A 21,273-nucleotide genomic window follows, 5' to 3' on the forward strand; every position below is an offset into this window, starting at 1 on the left:
CCTGTCTGAAGCAGCTGAAGGAGATTAGCTCTCACTTCTGAAGCGGATTCACACACCACAGAGAAACCCCCTGCTATTCTCTCCTCTCCTCTCCTCTTCTCTCTCCTCTCTCCACGCCCCACCCGTCCACCATGCTAATTGCACTCCTCTCTAATGGGCCTTTGTGCTTGGCTTCCCTCGCTGTGGAAACAATTGACCTTTTAAGCTTATCTTAATAGCTATGGCTAAGCAGTCTGTCCTGGCGGCCATATTAGCCCAGAGCGTGCACTTGTTGGCGGTGGTGGGAATCTCTGGAGTGGAGGACCACTAGTTCCATCCCAGTGCCCGCCCTGCCCTGCCCTGCCCGCCCCGCCACCCTATCGTATCATCAGAGGCCCGGGGGGAGAAGGGGCTGGGAGGCTAAGATGGGGCATGTTTCGTTTCATCAACCAGTTTGTCCTTCCCACTGGTTTCAGCCATGATGAAGCATTGCACATACACACGCACACACACACACACACACACACACACACACACACACACACACACACACACACACACATACACACACACACAATCACACAGCTATTTTGGGGGAATAGAGCCGAGGGTGATTTGTGTGTGTGTGTGTGTGTGTGTGTGTGTTTGTGTGTGTGTGTGTGTGTGCCTGTTAGATAGTTGCCTGCTAGGATATTTTGGCATCTGCTGCCATTTCTTTGGAGCAAAACACAATACTGGCACAAATTAAAGGGAGAGTGTACCAATGCAGTGCGCCCGAATGATGACCCTCTCTGTGTCTTAGAACTACGAACTACACAGGGCTTATTTCAGAATGAAATATTAACGTGTCAAATACTGTTGATGGACTAAACTTTGATCAGAAATCAACAATTTAATAAAGCCTCATTATTTAAGCCTGTTTTCTTTTCAGTGTAAATACACATAATCCTATCAAACGCTGACTGGCAGTATCAGATGATTGACAAGCTAATTGCAGTCTTTTAAGCAATTAATCCTATTTCACTGTGATGGTATTTTATATACATGGTACAGTATGTAGATAAATGACTAGGTTCACTCTGTAATGATAAACAACTAATTATCCAACTTTCTTTGAGTCTGCTGTTTGCTTACTGATGTTGCTGCACTTGTAGGCTAATTAGACAGCTAATGGTTACCTAGTATTTTAGCTCGTAATTGTTTACACAGTCTTCATTGGACCTGCTGTGTAGCTCCCATCAGAGAAATCACTCAACCGGTTATTATCTCTAGATGCACCTGGTGAAAATCACCTGTTAATGTCTTCTTAGTGGACCCTATAGATCCATGCTGCTGTGGAGCACCAAGTGTGACCCTGTCCACAGTGAGGCAGACACGGTGTAGAGAGCCAATTCCCCAGAGAGAAATGCCATTTGCAAGGGGGGGAAATAAAGAATCCAATACAGACTAATTTCACCTTTAAAACCAAAATCTGCCATTGTCTCTGCAGCGACGCAGACACAGGGGGGAAAAAAACCCTTAATTGCAAGTCTTCTGTTGAAAGGTCATCATTAATAGGTAATTACACACTTCACTATCCTCCGCAGTAACATTTTCTGTGTATGCCACTTTGCTGGCATATTAAAAAAAAAAAAATGTATTTACGGCTGTAGAAGACAGTGTTTGATAATGGCTTCTTGTCTGTTTTCAGTGTTTTCAATCAGATATGGAGACTGTTGGAGGTGATGATGGTGCAATCATGTGATCAATTCCAAGTGTTCTGATTAAGCAATTACAGCAACTTGTCGCATATGATCGAAGTTCTCCAGACTGAAATGTGTAGCCCAATATCAGCCCAAACAGCATTGCCTGGTAACCTTGCTCAAAAAGCTCCCGTGTACCTTCATCTTTAGAGATGCTGCATGAGATGTGGACCGTCTGCAGACTCGAGCCTGTTGGACAAAGAGCCAATATATTAAAGACTTATCAGCCCCCCAGAAGCAATTATTAGATAACAATGACCTCAACATGCTGGTCAAGGGTATGACTCACTAGGTATGTTATTCACAGGGTGTAGTCTGTATTTCACCAATGTTTAAAACAGCAGGCTACAGACTACACAGATGCTGGGTGATGCACTGGAGTTGCTGTAGATGCTTGGGATCTGTGCTGTTGTGATGCTAGCTGTTTATGAGGCTCTGTTCACCATGGTGCATATTGGTGTGCTGTTGGGCTAACAATAAGACTCATTTGTTATTCTAGCTCATTTTTGTCGAGTGAGAGAGAGAGTAAGGAAGTGTGTGTGTGTGTGTGTGTGTGTGTGTGTGTCTGTCTATGTGTGTGTAAGAGAGAGAGAAAGAGAGGGAGCTTCTTATTGTTCCCCGTGCCATTTGCTGAAGATTGACATTTTGAGTAGGCAGGTTATGCTTTCCTAAGAGGCTGATAGCAGCACCGTGGCTGTGTGACAGGGAGGCAGGCAGGCAGGTGGCATTTCAAGTGCTAGCCGTCAGGTACCAGGCAACGGTTCAGGAATCTCACAGCTTAATGAAGACAGAGGCGAAGCCCTTGGCTCTTCCTCATCTGAGCCGTAGTGTGTGCACCAGGGGGGTGGGGGGGGTTCGGTGGCGCAGGGACAGCATCTACACAAATGAACAAGTTGTCAAGAGGACTCACACTGGGGCAGTTCTGCTCAGGTTAAGAGCCAAGCAGCGTGTGTGTGTGTGTGTGTGTGTGTGTGTGTGTTTGATTTGTTGCTCGTCTGTCAGGGATGCTTGGGCAGGTTGCGTTGTCCTTCTCTCTGAAGCGCCCCGCTGCTCGCTCAACACGCTGCTGTGCAAAAGCGAGCTACTCGGGGTGTAATTCAGAGGAATTACCTCACGCCCACTCACTTCCTGGAGAGACAGAGCGAGAACAAGATGGAGAGAGTGAGGGAGAGAGAGAGAGAGGGAGAGATATAAATTAGTCAACAAACAGGGGGGTATAGGAGCTGGTGTCTTATATATCAGCGGCCCTCATGTGGGAAGGGTCGGTGTTATGTAATGGCTGGATGCGTTGCAGTGAGCTGCCATCGGGAATATTTAGGGGCCATAAAATACAATCTATAGGGGAATATACAGTAGTATTACATTAGAAAAGTATCAGAAAAATGGCTTATACTTGTGTCAGTTGGCAGTATGGCTGTGCATTTGGTTTGAAATTAAACAAGTATAAGTTTAGCATTACATTAACAAAAAGTGCCATTATAACGGGATATAACAAGCTTTGGAAGTTTGTTCAATGAGATTAAAATGTCTTGGAAAAAAATAAAATGTTCAGAAAAACGGAATGGCTTATTTTGGCCATCACCACCATGAGTATGGTGCATTAGTTTAGCCTTCTACAACCAGAAGCAGAAAGCAAATGGAAGAGACGTCTCTCTCTGCCTTACATGCCATTATGTAGAGATGCACCGATCGCTCGGCCGCCGATCAGAATCGGCCGATTTTCACGTGATCGGCCACGACCGGCGACCGGCCGGTCAGTCTGAGACATGCCGATTTTATGCCGGTCAAATGCACTCGCACCTACTTGTAACAACATCACACAGCTGAGTTAGCAAAGTTTGATGAAGCTAGCAAAGGCTAAAGTCCAATTCACACCAAAGATTCCCGACGCGACGAGACTGAGTTGCAGCGGTGTGAATAAGAAGTTGCACGTAGTTGCAAGCAGTCGCAAGCCGTCGCCGAGCATTAAACATGTTGAGTCGCAGTCGCAAGGTTTTAGAACGTCGCGGCTCGTCTCGTCGGGACGCTTTGGTCTGAACCCTACTTAACACTCAGGGCTGGATAAAGCGCTAATGCTGAGTTTTTCTATGCAGCGAACGCTGTGCTTTGCCATATTGCGTGGAATTTACTAAGCTGTCACTAGGTTACGTAAACAGCGCACATCACCGCCCGTCTTTGCCGCTAACTGCGTGCTCACAGCTGAACCACAAGCGCTGTCAACGAGCAGCAACATAGCCACGGCAGGAATAAACATCGTTTTGCTTCAGTTTGCCACCTTAGCATGTATTCTTTCACACTAACACAACAACAAAGTCCGATTTACACATTTAGAGGTTTATTTCATTACCTTTTGTCTACTCACGCCTGTATGTTTCTTCTAAATTCGCCAAAAGTAAGCATTCTAACATGTCATACACTACCGCGACCGTGATACAAAACATATCATGTGTGGTGTCGTTGGAAAGCTGTGTTTATCCTGCATGACGTTATGCCATCCAAATATGGACACTTCCTTTGTATCCGCAAGCAATCGCGAAAGTTCAAAGAAGAGTGTAGTAGACTGAGTATGCATGCCATTGGCTGTGTTTCAAGGCTGTTATCTCAAAATCAGTTTTTTGTAATTTTCCAACATCTCAGCCTATGTAGCACCTATACACCAAACTTTCCAGTTATACACTTATCAGTAGTCTGAAGATATTTACAGTTGGATATTGTATGTGAGAAGAAAAAAATAGTAGTCCTACAGTGCATTTCTATTAGTAGTGTGTGAAATGAATGTCCCACACTGGGAATACTGCAGCTGAAGAAGACTTGAAGAAGAATCTGTCTATTCACATTTTTTTTACCAGCCATTGATAAGTTGATTACATTTCTATATTAACATGTTGTATTAAAGAAAGGATAGAAAATAACTCTAAATAATTTTGTGTGCTGTAAAGTGGTTAGAAGATGCAAATCGGAATCGGCTAAAATCGGTATCGGCAGGTCAAATTCTATGAAAAATCGGAAATCGGAATCGGCCAAAAAATTGCAATCGGTGCATCTCTACCATTATGCGTGTAACACTTGGAGCTGTGGCTCTGTGAGATGCTTGTGTTGATGTGAAGGCGGTGGGGAAGCCTGTTAAGACTGGTCCGCCCACTGCTGTGTCCTTCAGAGGCTCTCAGAAGTCTTGACAGGCGGACACAGGCCCGTGGGGCTGCAATAGAGGTTATTACCGAGCGAGCCGTCCGTGTCTGGGAGTCTAGCCCTTAGTCTTCTGAAACAACGCCAGTCAGAGCTCGCTCATTCTCTCTCTCTCTCCCTTTCTTCAGGCTCTCCCTCTTGTCTCTCTCATTCTCTCTCTCTTCTCTCTTTCTTCCTTCCATTCCATCTCTTGCTCTCTCGTTCTCTCTTTTGCTCTGTCATATTCTCTCGGTCTTGTTCCCTCTTACATTCTCACTCTGTCCCTCTCTCTCTCTCTGTCTCTCTCTCTCTCTCTCTCTCTCTCTCTCTCTCTGTCTCTTGCTCTCGAACTGTCGAGTTTGAGCAGCGGGGCTGTGTTCCGCCTCTCAGCCTCATTAGGATGTGAACTCTGAAGGTCAGTTTGAAGGGATGTAAAATTAAGTTACCCGGGTCAGACGTCTAATTATCAAGGGATGTCACAACCAGTTTAAATGCATTTAACCTTTTTTTGAATCGAGGGAAACCCTGCAGCTCAAGCACAGAAATGGATCTCTGTTCCTCATGTCAAGGCTTGTGTTTGGCACTCTCTTTGTGCTGTTAAATCCAGACCTTTTCAAAACAGAATTACATCTAGGAGGTTGAGACCATTTCCCAGAGTTAACTTTGTAGACTAAGGTGTAAGGCCACATGGACAAATATGATTTTCTTCTTTTTTTTTGGTCATTTTTTTCAGAGTAATCAGTCCAGCGACTGTGCTGGATGAAAATGACTTAGTGCCATTGCCTGAGAGATGTCATGTGTGTTCTCCTCCTGTGTGTGTAATAGAGTGTGAAACTAGCCAAGGCGTCCGCGCTCCTTTCGGCTCTGGTCAAGTTGCCCACTTCACTTCCCCTCCCCTGGATTCAGCCCCCAGGCCTTCTGCTCAAGCACAGGGTTTACCTCAGAAATACCATTTTGCTAGAACAATACCTTTCCCATTCAGTGTACAAAATTAAAGCAACACAATATAATAATTGGTCTTTAATTTGATGGAAAATCAAGCCCAGTGCATGGAAAAGGAACGTCATGTTTCCTGCACTTTACACCAAAGTTGCACAGATGTTCAAGGCACCCAGTGGCAGTGACAGAGCGACTATTCTCACAGTCACAAGCCAGTATATCCATCAAAAGCCATCAAGCCGTCAAAATATATTTGAATCTGTCATTTTAAGGAGAGAAAGTGCGTACCTAGTGTTTTTTTAAGTTACATAAAAGTGAACCATGTTTGTCCCCCTACATTTGAAGAAGGCTATTTTGTGGGGATGAAATGGAGCCATTTCTCTCTACTGTTATGTCTATTTCACATTCTGTGCAATAAATGTGTTATATTACATTGTCACTGGAAAGCCAGGCCCAGGCAGCAGGCTGTTGTTCCTCAGATATATAGAGCCATGTCTTTCCATAAATGAAATAATCCACCATCATGAGAGTCATGAGGCATGTGGCGGGTGGTGCTGTTTGTGATGGCTCTCCATCAGACGCGTTTAGCACTCGGCTGCTGGAGCATCCTGCTAGCAGGCTCCCATTAGCGCACTGCTAATGTCACCCTCCGAGTTCCTTTTACACAGCCCATTAAGTATGCTAATATTCACCTCCAGCAGTCCTAATGGGGCTCATTCATTAGGGCGGTCAGGGCTGTCAGTCCTCATACGTCCCAGCCAATCTGGAGACGCAGAACTCGATGAATCTCAGAGTCTTTCTGTTCCTCCTGAAGTGCTGCTCTGGTGCGCAGATCAGTGTGTGTGTGTCTCTCTCTCTCACACACAGCAGCTTGTCCTGGAAGGGCCGCTCTAAGCGGTGGCTTGTAATAACATGCACGCTTGTTTGTGAGGAAATCTGCATTTTTTATGTCCTCCTTTTTGTTTTCATTATTATTCCACTTGTCAATAGCCGAGGAGCAGTGAGATGTCACTTTGTGCCGTTTCCCTGGCAACCATGCGTTAGTCGTCGTTGGGTTGTCTCTCATGTGGCGCTTTGATCAGTGGCTTTGATCAGTGATCGTTAGAGAGACGCCGTGGAGGTACAACTCCCGAGCAAAACAGCCTTTGATGCGGCTTCCTCGACATTTTGCCGGCTTTAAATGGTCGCCGGGGAGGAGAGCGAGCTGGTGCTGCCTCTAATTCAGGTCCGCCGCCCCCCATCAGTTCAGTATGGTGCTTTGACATTATGCAGTTGAGATTCTTATTAGGGGGAGGAACTATCATGATATAAGCCTGTCAGTGTGATCAAGGCAACTCTGGAGATGGAGAAGTAGACCTTCAGCAGCCATAAGTTCCTCTTGACCAGTCATTGAATCCTTGAGTAGCATCCCAAAACTGCCATTGGTGTGTGAATCTGTGGAGCACTTTGAGTACTCAGAGGAGTAAAAAAGTGCCAAGCTATATTAAAAAAAATGAAATGTCCATTTTGTATCGATATTCATTTAAATTATATTATGATATCAATTCATAGTCTAGACATTTTTGTTATGGATGCATAAATCTGCAGAGTGCCTGTTCACTTCCATTTAAATAATGGTACATGGTACAGGGCATTCAATCAATGAAGGTAAGTGAATAATAACCCACACAGTGGGGGGAATGGAATTGATTCGAATTGAAATGGAAATTGAATTGAATTGAGGCCTTGTGAATTGGAATCAAACCGTTTCAGGAAATATGCAGTGATACCAAGCGCTACAAAGGTGCAGTTGCACACGTCTCTCATTCTGAACTTCTTTCTAGTCAGTCACTTTTTGTGTTGTGTTGGAATCATTTCCCATATATCCCTGAATAAGGCCTAATTTTGACATTTATGTCTCCTCTCATCCAAATGCAAAACATCTGCAGCATTCAGAAATAGATAATCAGACCCCAGTGTGTGGCATTTTGTTTGGTCTTGATGAGTATGTTTGGCATGGAAATGTTCTAGTTGATGAACTAAGAAGATTCAGCAGGCTAATGATTTTTGTTTTGTTAAAGGTCAGGTGACAACAAATCAATGTGATTGTGAAAGCCTTGGAAATCACTGATTTTAGTGATTGATCTATTTTTTAGTCAAGTTATTAGCATTAAGATTAAGAACCAGTCATAATTATTTGAAGTAATTTATAAATTGGATGATTTTAGTTACTAAGTCACAAATAATATTACAGATATAGAAGCAGATTAGTGTCAGGAAAGAAGTCACCTTGGACAAACTTTGGAGAAATTAACTGACAAGAGCTTTGTAAAAGTAATTTCAGAATTTGAATACATAAATGTATTAAACTAGATTGATGTTGCTTTGAATAATGAAACCTGCCATAAGTCTTGAAGAGATGTTGGAACCCCTGCTGAATCTGTAAATGGATCATAATGTATCACAAAGATAGAAATGGAAGTCAGTGTAACAGTATCCAGATGAGTAAGGAGGTCCAAGTAGACATTAGGCCTGGGCTACACTGGGTCCGCAATATAATAATGAAATGCTCCATTCATGGAGCGTAAAAATGGTTTAGATTAAGACTGGTCTAATTTTTTGGAATGGATGTGCCGGTATCACATCTGGTGTAGCCAGTTCGTGATTATAGTGGAAACTAATTGTTGCAGCAGGTGCTACACAAATGGAAGACTCACGAAAGTGATCCAAAGGTCTTATGGTGTGATCCATTTGTCTAATTGTCTTACAAGTAGTAGTACGAAAAAGCAGAAGTTATGCAAACACATCTGATGATAAGTGATCTCGCACAAGTCAAAGGACAAGGAGTTCTTACAACAACAAGGTAGCGTCATTGCACAAGCCATCATCATGTACAAATGGATCCCGCAATTCATCTACTTGCAGGGACACCCACCTCCATGTCAGCATGTGACTAAGGTTTGCGTCTTCTGTGGGTCTGTTTCTCATAACTCAGGTTCCAGCAGGTTCAGCAGGAGAAAACAAGGGGTGCCACAGGCAGAGGAAGTACAGCTCTTTAAAGGGGACGTACAGTACGTTAGGAATACAATATTTGATATGCACGCCTTCACATCAACATCACCACATTTCCAGGAAATTTGACCGAGACATGTTGCTCTGTAGCACACTAATGCAGACTCTAATCGAATGGTATTTTTCCATGATGAAACACAGAATGAACCAATGTGTCATGCCACATCTGCTTTCCTGCTAAAGACGCCCCAGTGACAGTAATTACCGCACCACTGAATATCACCAATAGGCTATTCTCATTCTTGTGATCAACATGAATCACATTTGGCATTACTGTCATCAGGCCACCACCACCATATCATCATCATCATAGGAGTCATTATCATGCACACAGACTGAAACACTGTGCTGAAGAGGTTTTACTGTATGAGAAATATCCAAGCAGTACAGTATGCTAAAGCTTTCATGTTTTTGTAAATATAGATTTTAATTATTGTGGAATAAATATAGTATATGTTAGAGCTGACCAATAAATTGATGTGCTGCTATTAGCTATTTGTCAATCTATCGGTAGGCTATCACATTTATAACAACTGATAATTATTTTTAAATGAAATAAAGGAAAGCCTACTGATCCTTTATCTCTTTCCAGCTTAACATCATGTCCAACAGTAATATAGTGATGAGTAATGATGGAGCCGGATAGTTGGTGTATTTCATCCGGATGCAATTTTGCAATTTTCCTTTCCTATCTTACTAAGTATCACACTGTTAAACGCTGTTAACGATGTGTAAAAAGCTCTTGTTTTTCAAGCACCAGCTCCTCCCCACAGGAATAGGCCTATATACAGAAAGTCACCAGAAAGTGGTCACCTTAGTTTTGCTACTTTATAGTACACATGTGGCCTCCACTTCCCCTTTTGAACATAGATTATGTTTCACCTGGTAACCCATAACCTGTTAATATGGCCACAGAAATGAAAATCAACAGGCAATGGAGCCATTCGGCATATGCCATGCAGGCAATATGTTCAAGTTCTAAGTCATATGAGAGTATGGACATTATCTTACATGATGCAGTTTCCTTTCAATCACACAGTGTATCACACTGACTGCATGCTGTTAACGGTATTTAAAAACACTCAAAAACACTATCATAAAGTATAAAGTTATGAAAGTTAACCTGGCAACCTGACACTGTTATTCAGAATAATTATTCACTATATATTCTATAAATCTTTCAGTAGAGTATCAGATAATTAGGTCTAATTAAAAATTATTTGTGACCTTGATCATTTGTCACCTACATTTTTACATCACTGATTTATTGTGTATCGTTTTTTTAAATCCTCAAATATTGAGATCTGTATGGGTCATTAAAATCCCATATCGGTCGAGCTCTAGTATTTATGTCTTGTATATCAACTGTCCTCTGCAACTTGTTTGTCTCTACAGTTCCTTTAAACTACGGCCCCTGGGAGTGGTGTAGCGATACGCTGTGGTGTGGTATATTAAAATAGCTTTTATCACTGGCTGCTGTGCATTACAGTAACTATGACCAGTCACTGCTTCAAGCTCAATGTAAATGAAATATTATTTGTAATGATATTATTAGATGTTAATTAGATGAGGTCTTAGATTAGTGTTAGACTTATATGAAATGAGATGCTCTCTGTTTTATGAAAGCATACTGTAGCTTGTGTGTACAATGTGTCTCGATTAGAAAAAGGAGACAACATTTTGAAACACTGAATTATGCAGTTTCAATAGCATCTTTCATCACCTTCTCCTAAACAGGTACGTAGCTGCTAGAGTCTCCGTGCCAGGAGCACCTCTGCATCCATAATTGATGCACTGGGGCTCAGGGCCAGCTGAGATGTTACATCACAGCTCGAGTGCCAGAGTTCGGCCGAGCCTCAGCAAGCTGCAGTCAGCCTTAAAACTTCTGTGTCTGAGCAAAGCTCTGCCTGTTGTGATCGAATGGATGTTTGTGCACAAAGCATGAAAGTGTTCCTTGGTGCGTTCTGTATTGATTGTGCTGCCGATATTGACAGTGTTTTTTAAACTAGGATGCAGGTGTTGACGAAGCCCTGCTCTGCTTTTGAAACAGTCCTTCAGGACCTTAACCTACTGGCCATGGCTAATCTGGCCATTGAGCTGGACACGGGGTCTCCTGAGCACCCTCTTATGGAAACACTTCACCCCGGCACCCTCTTCATCGTGTGGATATGGGCCCACATGGCCATGGATATGCTCGACCCCTGACCTTTATCGCTGTCAAAGCCTCTTTTATGAGCAGCATCATGGACATGTGTCCACGTGCCTGACACCAGATCTCCATGACTGATTCCGCACAGGCTTTCGGCAGACCGCTGACCGTTGAGGTTGTGAAGACAGGCAATAAAAAAAGATTGATCAGACATGAGTGCAACATCCGATGTGGATTTTCCTTCCTGTTAAAGATGTAGTCTGTAATTTGGTTCTGTGAAAGGTTGCTCATGTTTGTGATATTTGTGGTCAACAGCCAATCTAATAGCACCCCTCCTTTGCTTGCTCTGGAAGCCCTATGTTGAATAACTAGGATTGTTCATGGCTCAGTTAGAGCCACTGCTTGTCTGCCTACAAATGAGCTAAGAACAGTTTTCTGAATGTACAAAAAGTATGTGATAAGAATCTTGCACAGTTGGTGTGTGTGGACTGCTCTGATCCTGGTGTGAAGGAGTTTGGAAGTCTCTGTATTGTTATCTCATTGTGATATGATTGTGCTTTTGTGTATGTTTCAGATGTCGCTCCTATGAAGACTGCTGTGGGACGCGATGCTGTATCAGGGCCTTGTCCCTCCAGAGGCTGTGGTACTTCTGGTAAGTGACCCCTCCCCGGGTGTTTGTATTTACCCCACTTCAAGCTTTCCTCTCTCAGGATGCTGAAAGACACAGCGCTGACTGAATAGAAAAATACGTTATGCCTCTACTACCTGCACTAGGTGCTCTTCTAACCTTAGGTCCCGCTGTTCCCAGCATGCATTGATATTCTGTGGAACCTGCGCAGAGGTCAATGCGTCGCCCTCCCTAATCAATATGGCACATTAGGGGCCGTCCATCCTGTGCCCGGCCGACTCCAGAGAGTCTCCGAGTTAATCTCCTTCCCCATTCCGCACCCTGATTATTCCTAAGTGCTCCATTGTCACGCAGCCTTTTCCGAGCCATTCAGGCCAAAAGTCCTCGATGCAGCACTTTAGGGGGAGAGGAGGAGGAGGCATTAGTCAGTGCTGATGTGGCATTGAGACATTTGAGAGATGGACCAAGCGAGGCGACGCGTGTGTGTCCAGTCACCATACCTGGTTTAGAGAAGGAACCAAGCAGCAGCAGACTCGCCCAGCCCCATTTAGCCAATTGACTGGCACTTCAGTAGCTTTTATTACGCGTACATAATTTTGTCTTTTTCTGTAAAACCATGCCGTCCAAACTGTCAAGGCTGAGTTCATATAAAATTGCCTGCTCAGTCTGTGAAGAAGGAGGGATGTTTCAAACCTAGTATTGCACTGTGTAACTTTGTACTGAGCAGGAACATGACCCTAATAATATCATCCCTTTATGGCACCCTGGGAACCCCTTTAATGTATATAGCATTTATATTTGAAAAGAACCATATGCTAACAAGTGTATTCACGATGTTGAAAATGGACTCCATGGGGTAAGTACTAATGGTTCCTGTACATCGTGTTGCTCTAATATCCAGAGCTGCGGTGAGGACTAGTCTTCCTGGCACGACTTGTGAAGGGGATGTACGGAGATATATGGAGCGATTCCTCATCTATGATTCATAGCCGTGCCATGGAGCAGCAGTTTATGGTTAATCAAACTGAAGTACATTTCCAGCCACATATGTGCTGTATTTAGTGCACATGCTCCAGTGTGTGTCTGGAGTGGCAGGTTGGGGCTGTAAAATTGATTATCTCAGAATCATGAGCAGCTGTTCAGAGGCATTTTAATTCCTGTAACGTTTCGTCGTGCTGATCGCATGACTCCACCTCCGGCTGTCTTCTGATAGGCTGATGCTGATGATGGGCGTGCTCTTCTGCTGCGGTGCCGGCTTTTTCATTCGCCGTCGGATGTATCCCTCCCCCCTGAGTGACGAGCCGGCCTTCAACGTATCATTCACTAGGCAGCCAATCAGCACTCCAGGTGAGTGGGAGCAGTGTGTTGTTTCACCAATCACAGCATCACAGCACTGTAAAGTCTTGCAAAGTCACAGTATCAGAGATCTTCTGAAAAGGGAGACTCAAATCTTCAGGTGAAAAAGCATACTAGTCATGGGGCCTGGACTTCTTAATGGAAACCAGTGGGAGAAGTGTCTAATCAGTCCTTAGTTATTCAGTTGTAGATGCATATCGGATGAAAAAGAGAAACGGTATCTTATAAGATAGGGGAGATCAGGTTGTAGCAATTTCGTATTCTGCCTTGAAGTGGCATTATGCCATCACAGATGTTGTCCCTTTGCATGCACATGTTTTGGAATGTGTCCCTTCCAAGCAGCACAACAGTGAGAGGCGTCCCTTACTGCAGCAAACTGGTCCAGTGAGACACTAGTCTGATGAACTCCATTCCTTCAGGGTCAGTGTGTTTGCAGGTATTCTCCTTGAAGTGTAATTGGCCGATCAAGTGAATCTCCTATAGAGGACTTCTCACCGCACCTCTCCAGAAAGGAAGTGCTGTGCTCTTCTCTTCTCCTGCTTGGAGTGAAAGAAAGAAAGAGACAGAGAGAGAAAAAGAGAGACTTTTTTTAGCTGCTCTTATCAACCACAACCACTCATCCATGGCCATCCCCAGAGCCACTGTGAATCACTAGTGATTATGTGAAGAAAGAGCAGAGGTACTCCTTTTATGTCATTGCAGACACCCAATTCTCTCAGCTTTTGTGATTTCGCAGCTGTCTGTGCACTTAGAGGCACGCCATCTTTCCTATAGTCAAAGGCTGTGTTTTACACACGGGCATGAGGTGTCTTTGAGGGGGTCATTAGGGGTATGTTTATGTCTAAAAGGAGCGCTCTTATTGGCCTATCCACATGGTGGCAAGAGCAGTAATAAATACGACAGCGTCCGCACCACATACTAGAACAGGGTACCTGAGGGGTCCTCAGAGTATTGAAAAAGTCTTACATTTAATGTTGTCAAATTAATGCCTTAAAGGGATATTCCGCCATTTTTGGAAATAAGCTCATTTTCCACCTCCCCTCGAGCAAAACAATTGATATTTACCTTTTTCCCGTTCATCCAGCCATTCTGTGAGTCTGGCGGTACAACTTTTAGCTTCAGCCTAGCATAGATCATTGAAACAGATTAGACCAGTAGCATCTCGCCTGCTAGCATCATGTTTAAAAGATTTCCGGTAATTTTCCCATTTAAAACGTGTCTCTTCTCAAGTTAGAAAGTGCAATAAGAACAACTGAAAATGAAACCTGGCGTTTTTCTAGGCTGATTTGACATGGAACTACACTGTCATCTGTCGTAATAATCAAGGCAACTTACCCACACTACTGGCACTACTACTGCTTGTTGTCTATGGGGACTATTTTCAGATGTTGCGTGATATCACTGCGGCCATGGTATGTTTGCAAGTTGCCTTGATTATTACGCCAGATGAGAGTGTAGTTCCATGTCAAATCAGCCTAGAAAAACGCCAGGTTTCATTTTCAGTCTTGAGGACCCTAGGGGTACTCTGTATGGCAACAACGAAAGTACAATAACACTATGGATCACTTTCAGAATGATATTATGAATGATGGAAACACTGACAGCCAATCAGAGTCTGTGGGATCTTAGACATTACGTTCATGAACATATAGAATATTCTTGTCTTATTGTCGGTCAGTGTGGACATGCATTGATGTAGTGATGTACTGTAGTGACTATCTGTATAGTCATCATTAGCAGTGTGGATGGGTGTTTTGCCCTGACCTCCCCATGCATGTGTGACACTCTGCACCCAGGATGCACTTCAATGGTTTAGTTGCTCATTAAAGCAGCAAGTCCTGCTCTGCTCCGACTGAGAGCAGGTGATTCATAACATCCTCTTATACGCTGACCAAGCGGTCAATCATATTCCTCTCCACTGCTGCCAGTTGTCCAGCCCAGGCAGAGGGCACCCCAGCGTAACACACCATGCCCTGCTGCTCCACCGAGTCCGCGTGTGCCTCCCTCATGCGTTGCATCTCCCCCGCTGTGTGTGTCCTGAGCGGTGTGCCCCAGCACAAAGCAATACTGATGGGTCCCCAGGAACCGCATGGAAACCGGCTATTATTAGACACTCATCGGAAGACTGGCGCCTTGCCACGGGTGATGGTTGCACTTTTCCTGGGTGCCGCGTAAGCAGTATAGGCCGGAATGAAGTTGGCCTGACTGGGAACAGAGGCAGCGACGCTGCCATACGGCTGTGAGAGATTCACAGCAATGTCTCTCCGCTCAGCGGCTAAGGAGGAGTAGCCAACGAGGAATTGACTTGCCACACACAAGCACTATTCATTTAATGCCTCCAGCAGCTCTCTGTCTGTGTGTGTGTGTGTGTGTGTGTGTGTGTGTGTGTGCGCATTTGTGTGTGTATACGAACGCTCCTACATCTTACATCGTCATATTCTCTTTCTTCTCTTTCTTTTTTCTGTATCCATCACAATGAAAAACCTTGTTGACATCAAACATTTATCGCGAAACAAACACTATTCGTACAGTGCCTCCAGCTCCAGTGTGTGTGTGTGTGTGTGTTTCCATATATCTTACAATGATAATCTGTTTTGTTTGGTTTGAGTTCCCTCCCTCGCTTGTGTTCTCTATCCATCACAATGAAGCCGGCGTGTTGACGCGAGGCCTTTCTGGCCAGATAAATAAAAGACCTGTTGGAGGCCCCGCCTGTGTTGCGGGTCCTCGGCGACTGCACCCCGGCGAACGTGGGCATCTGGCGTTCTGAATCCTTCATGACCCGAGGAGCGCCGCCCGAAGTCGGGGAGGAGAGCAGGGCGGAGGGGAGGGGAGGGGAGGAGTGGAGCTGCTGCTCTCTCGCTAAGCTCTGTTCCACAGGGACTTGGTGGAGATAGAGATGGGGCTGAAGGCGCTACATCTTCTCCCTCTGTAGAGCACCATTATAAAACAGCCCCTGGTCTGCAGATTCGTCAGTGACGGGACCCAGAGTGGGTGATCTGTCATTAGGCCATGAATATGGATGGCACATTCTCTCTCTCTGGCTCTGGAATGTCTTCTGGGCTGTGCGTGTGTGTGTGTGTGTGTGTGTGCGCGCATATGGTGTGCATGTGTGTGTACAGTGTGTGCATGCATGCATATGGTGTGCATATGTGTGTACAGTGTGTGCATGCATATGTATGTATGTGTGTGTGTGTGTGTGTGTGTGTGTGTGTGTGTGCATACAGGGTGTGTGTGTGTGTACAGTGTGTGCATACATGCATACCTGTGTGTGTGTGTGTGTGTGTGTGTGTGTGAATGCATACAGGGAGTGTGTGTTTTTGTGTGTGTGGGAGTGGGGGTGTACCCCTATTCTGTTATCAAATATTTTAAATCAGAAATTTAAAAAATATATATATTAAAAAAAAAAAAAGAGAGAGAGAGAGAGAGATGGCTAGATCTCAGGCTTACTCACAGCTCTTGGTCTATAATGGAGTTTTTTTCCATTATATTTCCAAAAGACTTTTGTGTCTCAGTGTATTAGATAACCGTATTGTCTCATCTGTCACATTAAGTAGTGAGTATGGTAGATCCAACAAATCGCTTCGATTCTAAACCCCCTCACTGCCGCCTGTTCAAAGTTCAGACTGATCATCAGAAGTAGGCCACAGAACATTTTCCTTGGCTTTTCAAAGTTCTGCATCTCTTCTGAGAAAAAAATAGATCAGTCATTATTTCACTCAGTCGCGCAGAAAATTGAATTCCAGGCCAGAATAATATGTTGACGTTTAATTTTGCTCCTTGAGTTCCATGCATATTAAGTCTTGCACACTGGAGAATTGAACTGAACAGAAATATGTTTTTTTTATTTTTTGTATTTGTCAAACTCTCATATTCATCATCACATAGGAAATTCCCCATTTTCTTTGGCTAAATGGGCTCGAAATGACTTTCCAAAAGAATGCCAGTGTTTAGAATTGAATCTGTGATTAAATCTCTCTGTATTCTTAGCAAATTTAATGTCACATTTTCTTTTTCAGAAGTTGATGTTCCTGTTTAAATTGTTGAAAGGTGCAAACTTATGCACAAAAAGGCATTTAAACAACAGAACAAAGTTTAGTCTCGATAAGGACTAAAGCACATCAGTATCACAATGCTGCAGCGATTCTCTCTACTCCATAACACACACACTCACTCTCTCTCTCTGTGTGTGTTTTATCGGGTCTGCTCACGCTCACTATCTCTGCGGTGTGTGTGTCACAGATGGGGAGAGGCACAGGGGAATGGGAGCGCACAGGAGAGAAGCCCTGCTGCTGCTGCTGCTGCTTGAGTGATATCTTCCTCCATGTTTCTCTGAAATGTCAGCCCTGTTGTACGCGCAGATAGCTGGACACTAAATCAGAGGGGCTCCTGAGCCTCTGTAGTGTGAAATTACTATAGCAATCATCTCCATGACGACATCCTGTAGTAGATATACTGTAGGAAGGGATGAATTGTTTCAAATAATTGTTTGTGTATGAAGCCGAGTTAGAAGTGGAACACAGTCACACACATACACACAACTTATTCATTGTTTTGCTCAACAGTATTTGTGTATGTGTGATGCCTTCATATGCCCTCCACACATTGGCACTGTAGATACGGCAGCAAAACGGCCAGAATCATTCATTTTCTATGGAGACTCACAGACCGCTGAAAATGAACACGGTGCAGAAAAATTGAGACATCCAGATGCGTTTTAACTACGACAGGCATCGGACAGATCCTTCAATCCGACCATTGCTATTGTGCTGATAAATAAACTGAAAAATTATCTTTATATTATAGCATATTACATGCTCTTAAACTATAAAGTTTATAACAGAAGTCATCGAAAAAGGAACGTACTGTACATGATCCATAGTGGTGCACATGATCATATTATGAAAAATAAAATTAATGGTTGGTGTAAGTTTCTTTGTCATGTCATTGTCTTACATGTTTTTTTGACGTTATTAGGGCTACTAGACAGTTAGTTAGAAATAAAATATTTCTATTTGCTTCCTGAACTCGAAATGCTTCCGACACTTTCAACAGTCTAGTACGACGTCCACTGGGGGAGCATTGGGAATATTGGAGCTGATTTCACGTGCTGATGTGAAGGTGGCATTGAAAGCATTGCTTGCCCACACAAACACCCACACATACAGATCATTAAAATGCGATGTATATCCAGCTTTTTGTTTCTTCATATATTATCGTTTTTATTTCTCTGCACTTCTTTACCCTCGATGATTAGCTTAAGCTTAACGTTATCTCACTGCACTCCACTCATATCTCCTCAGGTCTTTAAAACTCTCGTTCTCTTTCTCTTTCTCTTTCTTGCAGTATCCCAGCAACCAGGAGCTCAGATGTTTGGTGACCCTGGAGGTTCTGCTACAACGCCAATAGTCCCCGCCTACTCTGCCACGCCTGGCCCCCACATCTTCAGCTCGTACCCGCCTCCTCCATCCTACTGCAACCACCCGCCCCCCTCCTACGACCAGGTGGTCAACAACACAGAGAAGAAGTAGAAGAAGTGGGACTGATGGCCACTCACAGCTCCTTGCTCAACATGTAGGGGGCGCTCTAGGCGCGGCACTCCCTCTGAAACTCTGATCAAACAGATCCACACCTAAGAGGAGGAGAAGTCAGATTTGTGTGTTTGTGTGTGTGTGTGTGTGTGTGTGTGTGTGTGTGTGTGTGTGTGTGTGTGTGTGTGCTCGCGAAATGCTCAGAAACAGATCCTACTGTATGTGTGTGTGTGTGTGTTTGTGTGTGATCAGTGCACTGTCCTCAGGATCTTCTTCACTTATTGATGTTCCTGAGGCCAAATGACAGCCTGCTCTGAACTAGTGATGGACCAGAACAGGACACATGGAACTTGGAACACACTTACTGAATTGTTGGAGAACTCTGTAGCAAATTAACAGAACATTTTAATCTTTACTGTCTTCCTTTATAAACTGTGCTTGTGTTGTGCTTGTGCGTGTGTGAGTGTGTGTGTGTTTGCGTGTGTGTGTGTGTGTGTGTGTGAGTGTGTGTGTGTGTGCGTGCGTGCGTGCATGTGAAAGGCATTGTTCTGCTGAGGAATCATTAACCAGATACACAGGTGGGTGCCAGGCTTCCTTGAGGCAGATGGGAAGGAGTGGGTTCCCACGGTAACCGAGTAGGTGCCATGGGAGCGTCGCCAGTTGGCATGACAGGGCCTCTAAGCCGTGCATTTCTCACAAAACAATGCCTTCATTTGCAAACACGCAAGCCTATTATCCCTTCTGTTATCAAATGGATATTCCCCCATGTTGGTTCAGAAACACAAGGCACTGATTCATCATCTGTTTGCTGTTCAGTCCTTCAGCATCATCATTCCTGGGGCACGTCTAGCAACCAGATCTCTGAGAACAGCCAGCAGAGGCCCAGTCTTGTACTTTTACATGTATGCATTCAGGCCATGCTTTTATTTCACACCACACTAAGTGTAGAGAAGACATGCTCTTCCCTCAGTGTGTGTATCACACCTCTAAGTGCGGTGTTCTCAGCCCCTAGCTCCAAGTGCTAGAGGCTTGTGACCCCCCTCTCCAAAACAACAGAAGTCAGTGGCCCCCAGTACTATAATCTTGGAAAGGCCTGCTGTGCAGAAGCAGCTGTACGGTTTACGCAGTTCAAAGCCTACTGTTAATTGCTTCCGTCGAAGCGTCAGGCGATCAGCTGCTGTCGAGCGATGTGCTGGCGGCCTGGCTGTTCCAGATGACGCTTTATGGAGATGTTCTGTAGAGATTAGGAGCCACGCTCCACAGGGTGCCTGGTGGCCCGCACCAAATCACTCTCCTCCAAACGGCGCCCATCAGAGCTCTCTGGACGCGACTCTGCACCAGCTGTGGTGCCGATGTACAGCCAGATACGCGCCAGATTCGGTCCAGAGTCGATATTGGTTCCTATCTCGTGCTGGAATATGCGGGAGAATAACGGCAGAGTTATCTAAGCCATCGTGTTTGTCCCTGTGCCATGTTTTCCATGAAGAGAAGAGAGGAAGGGAGATTTCAGAGACTTGCTTGTTTGTGACGATCAATGACCTCCGGATGCCAACCAAGGGGAGAGGACAGATTAAGACACTGCACTCGTAAAAGTCAAGTGATATTCTTTCCCAGATAATGGTGGATCACAATAACAGACATCTGTCATTCATAAAAACGGAAATATTCTGTTTAATCCAGCCATATTATGGACTGCTGATAAGATGGAACATTGAAACTTGAAACACGACCGTAGGACAGCAACATGTCTGACCCTCTGTGTTTTGGTCACAGTCGATTCGATGACTGTGACTGACTCTCCACCTCTGGAAACACAAATACACATACAGTAACAAGGATCAATACAAGTGAAATGTCTGTTTTGAAGGTGCTTGATACTGATGTTTTCAAAAAGACAATGCGATGTGGTGGTGCAATAACCCTGGAATTAAACATAGTAGTTGTAACCAATGTTAGTAGCTTCATCACCCATGGAACTAACTGACTGGTGATGGCATTGATCTAGAAAAATGTTTTATTTACCTGACACTGAAGATAATGTCACGTCGTGTAATACAGCACACTTATCGTCATTATAATTTCTCTCCCTTGCCTGTTAACAGTAATACGATCTGCACTTTTTAAACCTGCATAATGTAAACAGCCATCTCTGGTGAATGAAAAGCCCATTTAATTTCAGATATTGGCTCATTGTTGGTGTATATGTTTTTCTTTTTTAAACTAACTGCGTGATGGTTGAGCAGCCTTATTGGATTCTGTTTTGACATTGCAGCTATGAGGAGATTATTGCTGTATTATGGACTAATGGAAGCTGTGCAACTGAATTGTTTCTACATTGTGTGTAGGGGTCAGGTGAGTCCAATATGGAAACCTCCAGAGCAACAGCTAAACAAATGTGATGCAGCATTGCAAACGACTGGATGTCAAACGCAAGCTTGTGTTCTTTTTTTTTCTGCAGTGCCAGAATTGTACCCAATAAATGCCAGAATTCAGTTTGAGGCGTCAAATTTATGAGGAAATAAATGTTTTATGCTGTGTAATGTTGTGCTTGTGTTTTGCTAATATGTTTCTCTCTTTTTTTGTCATTTTTTATCTATGCAACAGACAGACGTATTTGTATAGCTACTTGTTTGCTTAATATGTTTACCACAGCCATAATTTGTTTCTACTGTTACAATGAATTCAGTTTAAAACAGTTGCTAAGTAACAAAAACAATAAAGCTTTCCTCCATAAAA

At 44.0% G+C, this 21,273-nt stretch overlaps 1 protein-coding gene across 1 annotated transcript in view; it reads left to right on the forward strand.

Moving 5' to 3' along the window:
- vopp1b (VOPP1 WW domain binding protein b) overlaps positions 1-21,273 on the forward strand; it is a 40,287-nt gene extending 19,014 nt beyond the window's left edge. The window contains exons 3-5 of the mRNA XM_062521794.1: positions 11,600-11,677; positions 12,867-13,000; positions 18,353-21,273. Coding sequence (XP_062377778.1) covers positions 11,600-11,677; positions 12,867-13,000; positions 18,353-18,537 — 397 coding nt within the window. The 3' untranslated portion in view covers positions 18,538-21,273. The remainder of the gene's footprint in view (positions 1-11,599; positions 11,678-12,866; positions 13,001-18,352) is intronic.

This window comes from Sardina pilchardus, chromosome 19 (assembly GCF_963854185.1).
Source record: "Sardina pilchardus chromosome 19, fSarPil1.1, whole genome shotgun sequence".
NCBI lineage: Eukaryota > Metazoa > Chordata > Actinopteri > Clupeiformes > Clupeidae > Sardina > Sardina pilchardus.